The sequence below is a fragment of the Nymphaea colorata genome, chromosome 14 (genome assembly GCF_008831285.2).
Source record: "Nymphaea colorata isolate Beijing-Zhang1983 chromosome 14, ASM883128v2, whole genome shotgun sequence".
Taxonomy (NCBI): domain Eukaryota; kingdom Viridiplantae; phylum Streptophyta; class Magnoliopsida; order Nymphaeales; family Nymphaeaceae; genus Nymphaea; species Nymphaea colorata.
Window position 1 is genome coordinate 1618191 of NC_045151.1, and position 13899 is coordinate 1632089.

At 40.1% G+C, this 13899-nt stretch overlaps 1 protein-coding gene across 2 annotated transcripts; it reads left to right on the forward strand.

The window, feature by feature from the left end:
* The first annotated feature begins 1148 nt into the window (after positions 1–1148).
* On the forward strand, positions 1149–7850 carry LOC116267407 (RNA-dependent RNA polymerase 6). 2 transcript variants are annotated; one of them, XM_031649106.2, is made up of 3 exons: positions 1149–1307; positions 2639–5372; positions 6588–7850. In XM_031649106.2, the coding sequence occupies exons 1-3, from the start codon at positions 1273–1275 to the stop codon at positions 7452–7454; spliced, it is 3636 nt and encodes a 1211-aa protein (XP_031504966.1). In that variant the 5' UTR covers positions 1149–1272; the 3' UTR covers positions 7455–7850. The 2 variants fall into 2 exon arrangements, with proteins under 2 accessions (XP_031504966.1, XP_031504967.1); XM_031649107.2 differs by having other exon boundaries at positions 1197–1486.
* The last annotated feature ends 6049 nt before the right edge of the window (positions 7851–13899 follow it).

Genomic DNA, 13899 nt, shown 5'->3' on the forward strand with positions numbered 1-13899 from the left:
AAAGAAAAAGTTATGAATTTGATCATATTAGATTAACTCAATGAAAGCTAGTTTGTAATGTGTGTTAATCAAGTTTGAAACAGCCCATGTATGTATGTTTTTCAAATATTTTTTTGGTTACAACAACAAGAATAATATATATCACTTTTAATTGGCTGATTAAAGTTTTTTTTTTTCAAATTAACCTCACTATACAGATGTAATTGGAATCTCCAAAAAATTGCCAACCCCTAGACCCAGAGGTAGATGGAAGGGCTTCGGCCTGATTCACCCTCTCCCATATATAATTCAGATTTTAAAAGCCGACAAATTTAAATCCTTTAAATAAATATATTTTATAAAATCCTGTCCATATGTTAAAAGTTTGGTGAAAAAAGTGGGACATAAATTAACTTAAAATTTGGCAAAACCCGTCAACTTGGCAAATAAACTGACCTTTTCCGGAGGCCTCACAGAAGGAAACATAGCTATTTTACTATTTTCGCCTCTCATAATGGAGACAAGTTATCCAAGTGAAACTTTTCTTGTCTAAGACAAGTTATCTTGGATATCTAATCACAAGAGTTTACACATTGAAAAAAAAAAACATGGCCATTTTACTATCTTTTGCCCTCTAAGTTTTCCAAGTGAAACTCTTTTTGTGTAATACAAGTTATCTTGGACATCTAATCCTACGAGTTCATGCCGTTAACAAAATCTTACAACCTATATGTTTGATATCTTTTTTGAGTCATGTGAAAAAACCTGATGATATGCATCGATATTAATGACATTTGGAGGAGATGTTTTCGCCATTTTTGGCTAAAGAGCATCTGAATCAGAATTGGTAAAACTTAATCAGATGTGTTTCAATCCTTTGCAAACATGGCACAAACTGTACCATACCAGGGATAATTTGTCTTGGTAAGGAAAGGACAACGCAGATAACAATTTGGGGACGAGTCAATCTTCTGCAAGCTAAGGGGCCGCTGTATTGTGGTCGATCTTAAATTCATGGATTTGATACATTTTGCCATTGTTGAGGCAAAATAAAATCTATAACAATAAACCCGAGTACCACAATGAAAATCTGAGATCTTTTGTCTGAAAGACGCAAAAAGGTTACACCATAAACTTGTCAACTTTACATCTTACAATTTATGGATTTCAAGTTAGTCTCCGGATGTAAGATCCCCAAACTCGGTTATAAATGCGAGCCTATGTTTCACATTACATCCTCAGAAATTTCACTTCAAGCGACCGTTAGTTAAGGAAGGAGACTCACATTCGAAGATGTGCTGGTTGAGCGTATTATTGAAGCGGTTCAGGTAATTGCCTCTCTTTGCATCCCCGTTTTACGATTTGCAGCATGCATCAGCGTGTGTGAGCGACAGGGTGTGTGTTGGAGGTCGCGCCTATAAATTCACCCGATACACTCGAGTCCGCCTGGTCATCGTCTAATCCGTCACTGTCCCTGCGGGTCGTTCCTGGTATTATTGCTCCCAAAGTGAGTACGTTTGGCTCTTATCTTCTTTCTTTCTCTGTTTCTTCTTTTGATCGTTATGCTTCTACGCGTTTCGTTCTGGATCATGTTGTTGGGACTTGGAAGGAATGAAGCACAGTAATTGTGTTCTTGCTTTTAGTAGGGAAGTTTGTTTCTTTTGCTAAGGTTTTTGGGAGATTGTTCTCTGTCTGTTTTATGGGTCTTGTGATTTGGTTAATGGACAAGTTTGTTTCTTTTGTTGAAGTTCTGGGGAGATTTTTCTGTCTGTTTAATGGATCTTGTGGTTTGGTTTTTATGCTTTTTCTCTGGTGATAATGGTGGTGGATTTTTTTTTTTGCTTCTTGTGGATTTAAGTGCATTTTACAGACATGGTCAGCCTGTCCGCGAATATGGAAGTAATGTGGGGTTCTTCGGTTTTCTTACGATGCATATCGGTTAAAAGCATCGAGGCACAAGTTTAAGAAAGGGGAGGTCGGGGTGTGTAAGGCTTTAGTGATTCTGCCTCTCTGTTCCCTTTCTTTTCGTGGTTATATTTTTGTTGGGACCTAATCCAATTGCTTGATCGTCAAGGTCTGATTTCTTGAAAGTTGACACTCAATTGGGGATTTGAAGTTTTTTTTTTTTTTTTTTCTGTTGGCAAACGGAGCCCGTTAAGGTGTGCAGCTTTGAATGGGCGACATCAATCTTCTGTTGCTTTCTTGTTGCAAATGATGCTTACTGCTTTTGATTCTTCGAGTCATCAACATTTGCTCTCTATTGGCTATCTGGTTTCTTATAGTTTGTTGTTTTCTTTAGATAGTATTAATAACAGCAAGAATAACAATAACAATAACGATAATAGTAACAACAACGCAATTGCCACTACTGCTGCTGTTGCTACTGCTACTACTGCAACGATAGTTGGGTGAATGTTCACGATAGATGCAACGTATCGGCTGAAGGTGGACTTGTTATTAGGGTTTGATGTAAATTTTCGTTGTAATGTAATGGAAACAGAAAAAGCATGGAGTTGTTCTTGTGTTGGGGTCGCTTTATTCAAATCTTTGAATGGCAATGGAGGAATTTCTTTTGAAATAAATGCAGTAACATAGCTTCAAAAGTTATAGTAGTCTAGATCGCTGAAATGTTTTGGTAATTTCGTATCTAAATGTTCAGAATTGAGGAAATGACCAGTCAGGATGCGGATAAGGAGAAGAAGGATCTGGTGATAACCCAAGTTGCTTTAGGAGGTTTCAATGCTGATGTTTCAGCTGAAGAACTCACAGAGTTTCTGGAGAGAGAAGTCGGCACAATTTGGAGATGCAGATTGAAAAGATCTTGGACACCTCCTGATTCATATCCAGATTTCAGTGTTGCTGATATTTCAGTCATTGAACAAAGGAATGATTATCAAAAGGTTGTTCCTCATGCGTTTGTTCATTTTGCGCTTCCTGATTTAGCCCAGGAAGCATATGAAATGGCAGGTCGTGATGAACTTATCCACAATGGGTGTCCTTTGACAGTTGATTTGGGGATGGAAACCTATTATAAAGTAGTGAGAAGAAGGAATACAGATCCATATCGTTTTACCAATGTTAATGCAAACATAGGGACCCTAGTTAGCCCTGATAAATTTTTAGTAAGCTGGAAAAGTCCTGAGAGAGGAGTGGATTTTCTTGTTGATCCCTTTGATGGAACCTGTAGAATTATGTTCTCGAGGGATACTGTTTTCTCATTCCAGGATGCAACTAGGAAAGCAGTGTTAAAATGTGATTTCAAAGTTGAATTTTCTGTTGGGGACATTCGGAATGTAAAATTTTACAACCAAAGGGCATCCCTGGTAATGCTTTTGGACCTGCGATCATCACCTTTGATCTTTTACAGGACTGCAGATGATGACATTCATGTCTCTGTTCCATTTAATCTGTTAGATGATGAGGATCCTTGGATCAGGACGACTGATTTCACTGGTGCTGGTGCTATTGGACATTGTCATTTTTATAAGATCAGCTTTTCACCACGCTTTGGGCTTGCGGTGGACAAAGCAAAGGCCTACTTCAAAGGACAGGGAGTCTCGATTGTCTTGAGCAATAAACAGCTTTCAGTTGACTATGAGCCTGGATATGATGAACCTAATGCTAATCCGTTCTTCTCTGTGCCAGAAAAAAGAGGGATCAGTTTTGAGGTATTGTTTTTGGTTAACTGCCTGGTACACAAGGGCATTATAAGTAGACATAGATTATCTGAGGAATTCTATAGCTTACTAGAAAAGCAGCTGCCTGATGTCAATATTGCAGCTCTGCAACACATATATTCCTATAAAAATCCGATCTTTGATACTTGTAGAGGGTTGCGCACTGTGCAAGAATGGCTTTTGAAGAAACCAATGCTTGTCAAGACCAACCAGCTTTCTGAGTATAATGTTGAAGTAAGGAGATTACTCATAACTCCAACTAAAGCTTATTGTCTTCCTCCGGAAGTTGAGCTTTCAAATAGGGTGCTGAGGAAATATAGGAACATAGCCGATAGATTCATAAGGGTTACTTTTATGGATGAAGGAAAGCAGTTACTCAATTCTTCTGCACTTAACTGTAATATTGCGCCTATACTTAAGAAAATGTCAGCTATGCCTTCCTTAAGCCGGACCACCATTTTCAGGAGAGTGAAGAGAATTGTTCAGAATGGTTTGACCTTGTGCGGGCGACATTATTCTTTTCTGGCTTTCTCCTCTAATCAGTTGAGGGGCCGATCTGCATGGTTCTTTGCAGAAGATAAGCGGATTACTGCAGAATCCATTAGAACTTGGATGGGAAAATTCAACAATAAAAATGTTGCCAAGTGTGCTGCCAGGATGGGTCAGTGTTTTTCTTCCACATATGCTACTGTCTGTGTCCCATTCAGTGAAGTTAACTTTAAACTTCCAGATATAGAAAGAAATGGATACAACTTCTCAGATGGAATAGGGACAATTTCACCAGACTTGGCTGTAGAAGTTGTATCCAAACTGCAGTTGACTGGGGAGCAACCATCTGCTTTCCAGATAAGATATGCTGGCTGCAAGGGTATGGTGGTTTGTTGGCCAAATTTGGGAGATAAATTTAAACTATCACTGAGGCCTAGCATGAACAAATTTGAGTCTCGTCATAACATTCTTGAAGTTGTTGCATGGACACGCTTCCAACCAGGTTTTCTTAACAGAGAGATAATAACATTGCTTTCATCTTTAGGTGTATCTGATGATGCATTTATGAAGTTGCAGGAGTTGATGGTTTTTAAATTGGATGAGATGCTCAAGAATGCAGATACAGCATTTGAGGTTCTGACCACATCTTGCTGTGATCTGGAGAGTACTGCAGCTATCATGCTTAGTGCTGGCTTCGATCCTCAGTTTGAGCCTCATTTAAAGAGTATGCTTTCTTGCATAAGATCAGGACAACTTAAAAGTCTTCTAACCAAATCCCGCATATTTGTGCCCCAAAGCAGGTGGCTGTTGGGTTGCTTAGATGAATTAGCAATACTCGAGCATGGTCAATGCTTTATTCAAGTCTCTGATCCATCGTTGTTAGGTTGCTTTGCCAAACATGGTGCTAAATTTTCTCAGGAAGAACCAAACCTACAGATTATCACAGGAACAGTTGTTTTCGCAAAGAATCCTTGCCTTCACCCAGGTGATGTCCGAATTCTTGAAGCAGTTGATGTCCCAGGCTTGCATCATCTAGTCGATTGTCTGGTATTTCCTCAGAAGGGAGGCAGGCCACATCCTAATGAAGCATCTGGAAGTGACCTTGATGGAGACATTTACTTTGTTGCCTGGGGGTCAGATCTTATACCTCCAGGCAAAAAGAGTGCACCGCCAATGGATTATACTCCAGCACCACCTAAAGAATCACCTCGCCCTGTAAGAATACCTGTAAGTCATTTGTACCGATGTGATTTTTTCTCAAGTCTTACCTTATGTCTTTGAGCTTAAACTTGGTCTTATTATCTATAATAATGCCATGCTCACTGCCTTTATTTTAATTATCTCAAACCTTGATCTGCTAAACTGCTAGTCATCTTCTATGATTTGCTCATGTTCAGTTTATCTCATTGAGGACTATGTACCTTCACCATTGGAATGATATGTACGTTTCACCACGGAACTAGGTTCTTTTACTTGTTTCATATACTTTGTGTATCAAAATTTGCTGAAAGTAGGAAGAACTGATGCCTATTTATCTGTGTTTTGAATTTTCATTTCATTCTGTCTTTTCCAACTAAGGGATAGCTTTCTCTCTCTTTCCCTCTGTGTCTCTCTGTGGCAAGTGGTGCTAATAAGGTGTCATTCATCTTTTTGTTCTCCTTCTGTTGTGTAATTGTGATCATGAATGGAAACTTAAGGTATGTACTCAAAATGGATATGGACTGGATACAATTTTTTATGCTAAGTTACTAACGAGCCTTGAACTATAGAGTGATTGAGTGAACCATCTCAGCTTTAGCGCTGTTTATCTGAGTTGTCATCTATATGGTGCTCTTTTACCTGCGATAGTGGCTAAGGATACAGTTGGATGCTTGTAGTCCTTTTACAACATAAAATTCTGTATAGATGTCCACATTGTGCATACCACAATAAATTTTCAACGGGCATAACAAGATTCCTTTTTTGATAAACTATAATTGCTATTTTCTTTGTTCCCTACCTTTTTGTTTTGTTATTATTTCCTACACTTCAACAACTTAGCTTGAATTATGCAAGGTCCTTTATGGTTGCAAAAACATCTCATAATTCCATTTGCATATTGTAAAATTTGAAACTCTCAGCTGAGTAGATTCTCAGCATGAGGTATTCACAATTAACAGTCAACTGTCAATATAATGCATCCCTAACTTTTAGCCACTGTCCAATGCAGCTTATGATGCTTCTTTGTATGTATATGTCAGAGACAGAGAGAGAGACACACACACACACACACGTACACACACACACACAGAGAGAGAGAGAGAGAGAGAGAGAGAGAGCAACTTTCTTAATCTAGTGTGCCTTGGTCTCTGTTTTGTCAGACAACTCTGTCAATTAGTGTTAAAATGATCTTACTTTTTATTAACAATTTTTGTTTTTCATTGGGGATATGTGTTTTGGCAGGATGTTACGGATTTTTTCACCAAAAGTATGCTGACTGATAGCCTTGGCAAAATTTGCCATGCCCATGTTGTACATGCTGATTTAAGTGAACTTGGTGCCAATGATGAAAAATGTATCAAATTAGCGGAGCTGGCGGCAATTGCTGTAGACTTCCCGAAAACTGGAGTAAATGCACAATTGCCTCATGCTCTCAGACCGAAAGTGTATCCAGACTTCATGGGTAAAGATGAAAAACAATCGTACAGGTCTGAGAAGGTCCTCGGCCAGCTGTATCGAACAATCCTTGGTACTCATGGTGAAATTACTGTTGAAGCAGATCATGGTGCCGGTGAGAATTTGCTATTTGATGACCAGTTGATGGTACCTGGATTTGAGAAGTTCCTTGAGCAAGGTTGGAACTACAAGTGCTCCTATGATCGTCTGATCAAGGGCCTGCTTCTTCATTATGATGTGCATACAGAGGGCGAGTTAGTAACTGGATATTTTGTCTCCTTCTCAAAACATAACAGCAAGAAGCAGACTGAACTGAAAGATAAGCTCGGACATGCATACACGTCAATCAAGAAAGAATTTAGAACCACTTTTGAAACAATTGAGGAAGGTTTGAACCTTTCAGATGACGAGAGAAACTCTGTGTTGGAGCAGAAAGCAGCCGCTTGGTATCATGTTACATACCATCCTCATTGGGTAGAGAAAACCATGGAACTGAAAGATCCAGAACATGATGAAGTGCAGCTGCTGTTAAGCTTTCCTTGGATTGCTGTGGACTACTTAGCTCGAATAAAAATACGGCAGCAAGGACGTTTGCAGTTCAACACGAACAAACCTATCAATCACCTTGCAAGATATCTTGGTGACAAGATATAATATTGAGGGCAAGGCCACTCTGCCATTTTCAGTATGAAGTTTTTGCTGGTTTTACTTTAATGGAATTCTTTCCACAAGAGTCCGATGTGTTTCTCTTTGTAACAAGTCCCTAAATAGGAGTCAGTTTATTGTATGTGTCAGTTGTTTGTAGGTGGCTTTTATTTTGCATTTGTGTGGTTCTGGATAGTGATTGAAGACTACTTTTTCCTTTTTAAAATAGGTGTGGTTTTATGTCTGTTAGAATATCTTGTTATAGGGAATCGGGTCCAGATAGTCCCATGGGTATGGATACCGAGGTTGGCTTGGTACCCTAGGCGGGCTCTCTACCTCTCTCTCTTATAATCTCCACTTATTGTAAATCCACTTGATTAAGGGGAATTAATTTTCTCTCTCCTAGGATTGCGGTTTTGTCCTTAGGTTAGAGCTTCTATGTGGTTTTTCACTTCTTCTTGAGGTTTTCCACGTACATCGTGTGTCTCTTCTTTGTTTATCTCTTCCGTTGCATATTTCTATATGGTATCAGAGCCAGCGCGTGTGGGACTTGCTTTGTGATCGTGTGTTTTCGCCGCTGCTGGTGTCTATTACCCGCTGTCGTCGTTTTTCCACCACTGTTTCTCCTTGCGCCGTCGTCGCCTGTTCCAGCGCCGCCGCCGCCGTTTGGTCCAGCGTCATTCCAGCGCCGTCGCTGTCGCTTGTTCCAGCGTCGCGATTCTCCGCCACCACCGCCTCTTGTCTGTCGTCTCTGGTATTGGTGCTCGTGTCTCCTTGTGATGGGTATTGCGTCCTTTTGGTGATTGTGATGGCAGAAGAGATGACTCCCAAGATAGATGTTGCCTTTGACACGGGTAGTAATGCCAAGAGCGAGAACTTGCTTGTTCAAGTCACCTCCATTCGGCTGAACAAAGACAATTATCTCTCTTGGTTTGCTGCCCTAGAAATCGGGATAACCAGCCGCGGTCGCCTGTCCTATATTATTGGGGAGAAACCTGCGCCTTCTAAAACGGATCCGCGATGGGCGACTTGGGCATTCGAAGATAAGTATGAATCATTAGTTCATAGTCCGTCGATATTCAGCCTCTAATCTTGCGTAAGTCGACTGCATATGACATGTGGACTGTGCTTGCGCGGATGTATGGCCGACGTAGCATCTACTCTCTTACACAGGGTGATTTGTCTGTAGCATCTTTTTTTGCAGCCCTGAAGACTAAATGGGAGGAACTAGACTACCATGTGAATGATTGACTGGCATTGTGGTTATGATCATGACTTGTACTGGGAAAAAGAATGGATGGACCAAACTTTTATTTTCCTTGGAGGCTTACGTGATGAATTTGAATCCATTAGGAGCCAAATTCTCAATTGTGATGAGATCCTTAGGATTGAGGAGATGTATGCTCGGGTGGAATCTGATGAACAACGTCGCCAAGTTATGCATATTGACTCCAGCCATGGGAGTTCTCCCTCAGCGTTTGTTAGTCGTGCCTCAGGGACTGGACAGCGTCCTGTTCGACGTTGTAGTCATTGTAACAAGTTGGGGCATTCTGTGGATTTCTGTTGGGATATTCATCCTGAGAAGAGACTTGTTCGTGGTCATCCTCCTTCTAGTCGGCGGGGTTCTTCTGTGCCTGACTCTAGTCAGGGTAGTTCGTCAACTGTTGAAAAATCAAAGCTTTCCTTCGATCAAATCAAAGAATTGCAAGCTTATATCAACCGGCTATCTACTACGCAAGACGAAACTTCCACGTCTGAGGGAGCTAAGTTAGCTGAAGTTAGTTCAAGCTCTTGTTATCACAAGCGATCAAGGTAATCCCTCACTTGGTGATTGGATTGTTGACAGTGGGGCTACACATCATATGACAGAGGATCCTAAGCTGTTTCAAGAATACAAATTGTCCTCAGGGCAGCAACGCGTGTCTATGGCTGACGGGTCTTCTATTTATGTAGCTGGAAAAGGGAGTTTGTCCTTGTTGAATAAATATCATCTTCATGATGCTCTTCATGTTCCCAATATTCATGTGAACTTGTTATCTGTCAGCAGTATTACCAAAGAACTCAATTGTAATCTAATCTTTTCTGCTGATCATTGTTCCCTGCAGGACTTGATGACGGGGAAGAAGATTGGGATTGGTTCGATTATTGACTGCTCGTGCAAGTTGCGTTTGCCTTGGTTTCAGCCACTAGTGGACAGTTGTCAGGCGTGAAAGATAGGTCTACCATTATGCGATGGCATGAGCGTCTTGGGCATCTCCCATTCTAGTTGATCAAGAAGTTGTTTCCAAGGCTTTTTACTTCTGTTTCTATTGGCTCTTTCACATGTGAAGTTTGTCAGTTGGCTAAACATGTCAGGGCTTCGTACCCTATTTCTTTCAATAAAACCACTCGTTCGTTTGCTTTGGCTCACTATGATGTTTGGGGTCTTTCGGGAGTACCCACTTGTCGTGGTTTTCATTACTTTATGACTCTTATTGATGACTACTCTCGTTGTACGTTCGTGTACCTGTTGAAAGAACGTAGTGAAGTTCCTGTCATTGTCAAAAATTTTGTTGCATTTGTTGAGACCCAATTTCAGACATCTGTTCAGGCTTTTCGCACTGATAATGCTCGAGAGTATGTCTCCTAATCCCTGGATGACTTCTTGAGGAGCAAGGGTATTGTTCATGAGACGTCCTGTAGTTACACACCTCTCCAAAATGGCGTGGCTGAACGAAAAAATCGCCATTTATTAGATGTCACCCGGGCTATTATGTTTCATAGACACGTTCCTAAGCGCTACTGGGGTGATGCTCTTCTCACTAGTGCCCACCTTATTAATCGTATGCCTACTCGTGTGTTGAGTGGCCGTTCCCCTTATTCTGTGCTCATGCCCACTCATAACCCTTGGCCTCTTACTCTTCGGGTGTTTGGGTGTATTTGTTTTGTCCATGACCACAGTCCTGCCTTCAAGAAGCTTGACCCTCGATCTATCAAAGCTGTCTTCTTGGGGTATTCCTCGACTCAGAAGGGATACAAATGTATTGATCATGTCACTTCCAAAATTTATGTCTCCCGGGATGTTACCTTTCATGAACATGAGGCGTTGAGGCGTACTTTCTTGTGAATCCTTTTCAGGGGGAGTGTATAGGCAACAGTGTGGAAGAGTATTCTTCAAACCAGCTGATTCAGTTTATGGATTTCTTAGACTACAAGGTTAGTCACAGTGTGGCAGACACAGTCAGAGGTGATAGAGACAGTCATGTGGAAGGGGGCTCTGGGGATGAACAACCTGTGATCATTTGTTTGGCCAGGTGTATACCAGGAAGAAGAAAGATGTGCTTGAAGATGTTGATGCAACTAATCTCAATCCTATGAGTTCTCCGAATGAACCAAGTCCACTAAATGAAGATCTTCTCATAGCCTTGCGCAAGGGAACCAGGTCATGTACTTCTCACCCCATTCAGAGATTTGTTTCATATGCAAAACTCAGCAAGGATTACAAATGCTTTATTACTTCCTTGTCTATGTCTGTGATTCCCCGGTGTGTGGAAGATGCTAAAGAGGATCCTAAATGGCTACAGGCTATGACAGATGAGATGAATGCCTTGGCAAAGAACAACACTTGGGAAGTGGTTGATATTCCCAAGGGGACTCACTTAGTTGGTTCCAAGTGAGTGTTTAATGTGAAGTACAAACCTGATGGTACTGTGAAACGGTATAAGGCTCGCCTAGTGGCAAAGGAGTTCAGCCAAAAATATGGAATTGATTATCTTGAAACCTTTGCTCCTGTTGCTAAACTGAAGACAGTGAGGGTCATCTTAGCACTAGCAGTGCAAAAGAAGTGGAGCATGGACCAGCTTGATGTCAAAAATGCATTCCTGAATGGCCATCTAGAGGAAGAGGTCTATATGAGCATGCCTCCTGGGTATGCTCAAAGCGAAAAATGTTGTCATCTCAAGAAAGCCTTGTATGGACTAAAGCAATCTCTTAGAGCATGGTTTGAAAGACTGAAGGTAGTAATGAAGACTAATGGATACAAACAGGGAAATGGTGATCACACCCTATTCATTAAGCAGAGAAATGGTCTGGTGAGCCTTCTTCTTGTATATGTTGAAGATATGATTGTTACAGGTGACGACGAGGAAGAGAAAAGGAAGATGAAGGAGAGGTTAGCTGCTGAATTTGATCTTAAAGATCTGGGTAAATTAAGGTACTTTCTGGGAATAGAGATTGCTCGATCAGAGACATGACTTGTTATGAGCCAAAGGAAGTACACTCTGGATCTTTTAAAAGAGACGGGTAAATTGGGATGCAGGTCCTTTTTAACTCCAATGGAGTCTGGTACAAAGATAAGTATCAAAACTGGTAATATCTTGGATGAGGAAGGAAAAAACGATATCAGAGGCTGGTTGGTAAGCTTATTTATCTTATTCTTACTCGCGCTGATATTACTTATGCTGTAAATGTGTTGAGTCAGTTTATGCATGCTCCTACTGATTGTCACTGGAAAAGTGCAGAAAGAGTGTTGGGGTACCTGAAGAATGACCCAGGAAAAGGGTTACTGTATACTCAGCAGGACCAACTGAATATTAAAGGATACTCTGATGCTGATTGGGCAGGGTGCACGGATACTAGAAGGTCTACCACATGGTACTGTATCTTTCTGGGGGGTAACCTGGTGGTATGGAGGAGTAAAAGGCAGGAAGTCTGCTCTAGATCCAACGCTGAGGCCGAATACAGGACAGTTGCTATGGGAGTTACAGAAATGTTATGGCTAAAGATCCTTCTAGCAGATATTGGGGTTGAAATGAAAGAGAAGATGAAGATGTATTGTGACAACAAGTCTGCGATTAACCTAGCTAATAATTTTGTTTTTCACGACAGAACCAAACATGTGGAGATAGATCGCCATTTCATACGGGAACGCATAGATTCAAAGGAATTGATCCTGCCTTATATGAAGTCTTAAGATCAAGTTGCAGATGTCTTAACTAAAGCCTTATGTACATTTCAATTTGAAAAGAATGTTAGCAAGCTTGGTATGTTCGACATGTATGCCAAGCTTGAGGGGGAGTGTTAGAATATCTTGTTATAGGGAACCGGGTTCGGATATGGACCTGGTCCCATTGGTGCGGATACCGAGGCTGGCTTGGCAGCCTAGGCGGAACCATCTCCACTTATTGTAAATCTGTTGATTAAGTGGAATTAATTTTCTTTCTTCTAGGGTTGCGGTTTTGCCCCTAGGTTAGAGCTTCTTGAGGTTTTCCACGTACATCGTGTGTCTCTTCTTTGTTTCTCTCTTCCGTTGCATATTTCTACAATGTCACATGAGTGCAGGTGTAGTTGTCAATGCGACATATGCCAAAGAATTTGGGTGCGAGGGTGCGGCGAATGTGTATATGTATAATATATTTATTTTATAAATATAAATGTATGTATTGATAATATATATAATTTTAACTTGTTTCTTAACTTAATCTGACCTTTCTTTTTTACTTTTATTACTCTACATAAAGAAAGAAAGGGATGGAGAGAAAAACAAATGTTGGAGATTGTAGGAATGAGGAGGAGAGAGAGAGATAGAACTTTATAGAACTGTTTTTTTCATTTGTCACAAAATCTTAATCTCTTATTAAAAGATAGTAGGGTGTCGATGATATGTATTTACAATTCTAGTCCACTAAAAGTAAAGACATAATAAGTAGATTCATTTTTACTTTTTAATATTTTAGAAACACTATAAAAAACTTTAACACACGCCCTCAAGTTGGAGCATAAATATTAATCATGCTTAGCTTGTTACATCATCTCAAGAAATCTTTAATAGGAAGAGCTTTAGTAAATATATCAGTTGTTCGCTTGATCTTTAAAGGAAACATGAATTGTGTTAATGATATTTTTTTTTGTATCAAATTTCGAATGGCAATCTATTTCAATATGTTCCGTCTTCTAATGAAAGACATGGTTATTTGCAATGTAAGATGTTGTAATGAAAGACATGGTTATTTGCAATGTAAGATGTTGTTCTGTTATCACAATACATCTACATAGTTTACTGAAATTCCCAATTTTAGAAGCATTGATTTGAGCCATCACCCTATATTTAGACTGATCACTACACATTCTGATTTTTACTTCTCCAAAAATTAGCCATCAATAAAAACACAAAAACCTCTGTAGTAGATCTCATGTCATTTACTGACCATGCATAATCAACATCACTATATAGAAGTATCAACATCACTATATGCTTCTATGCTCACACATTCTCCCTTTTTGAATAGTAACCCCTTTCTCGGAGTTGATTTCAAGTATTTTGCCACCATTAAAGCAGCATTCCAATGAATTTTTCGATGTTTTTCCATGAATTGACTTAGTTATTCACAGCAAAACTGATGTCAGGTCGATTGATGATCAAGTATAAAAGTTTTCCTATCAACGATTTGTCAGAACGAGAGTCAAAAGCCTCTGA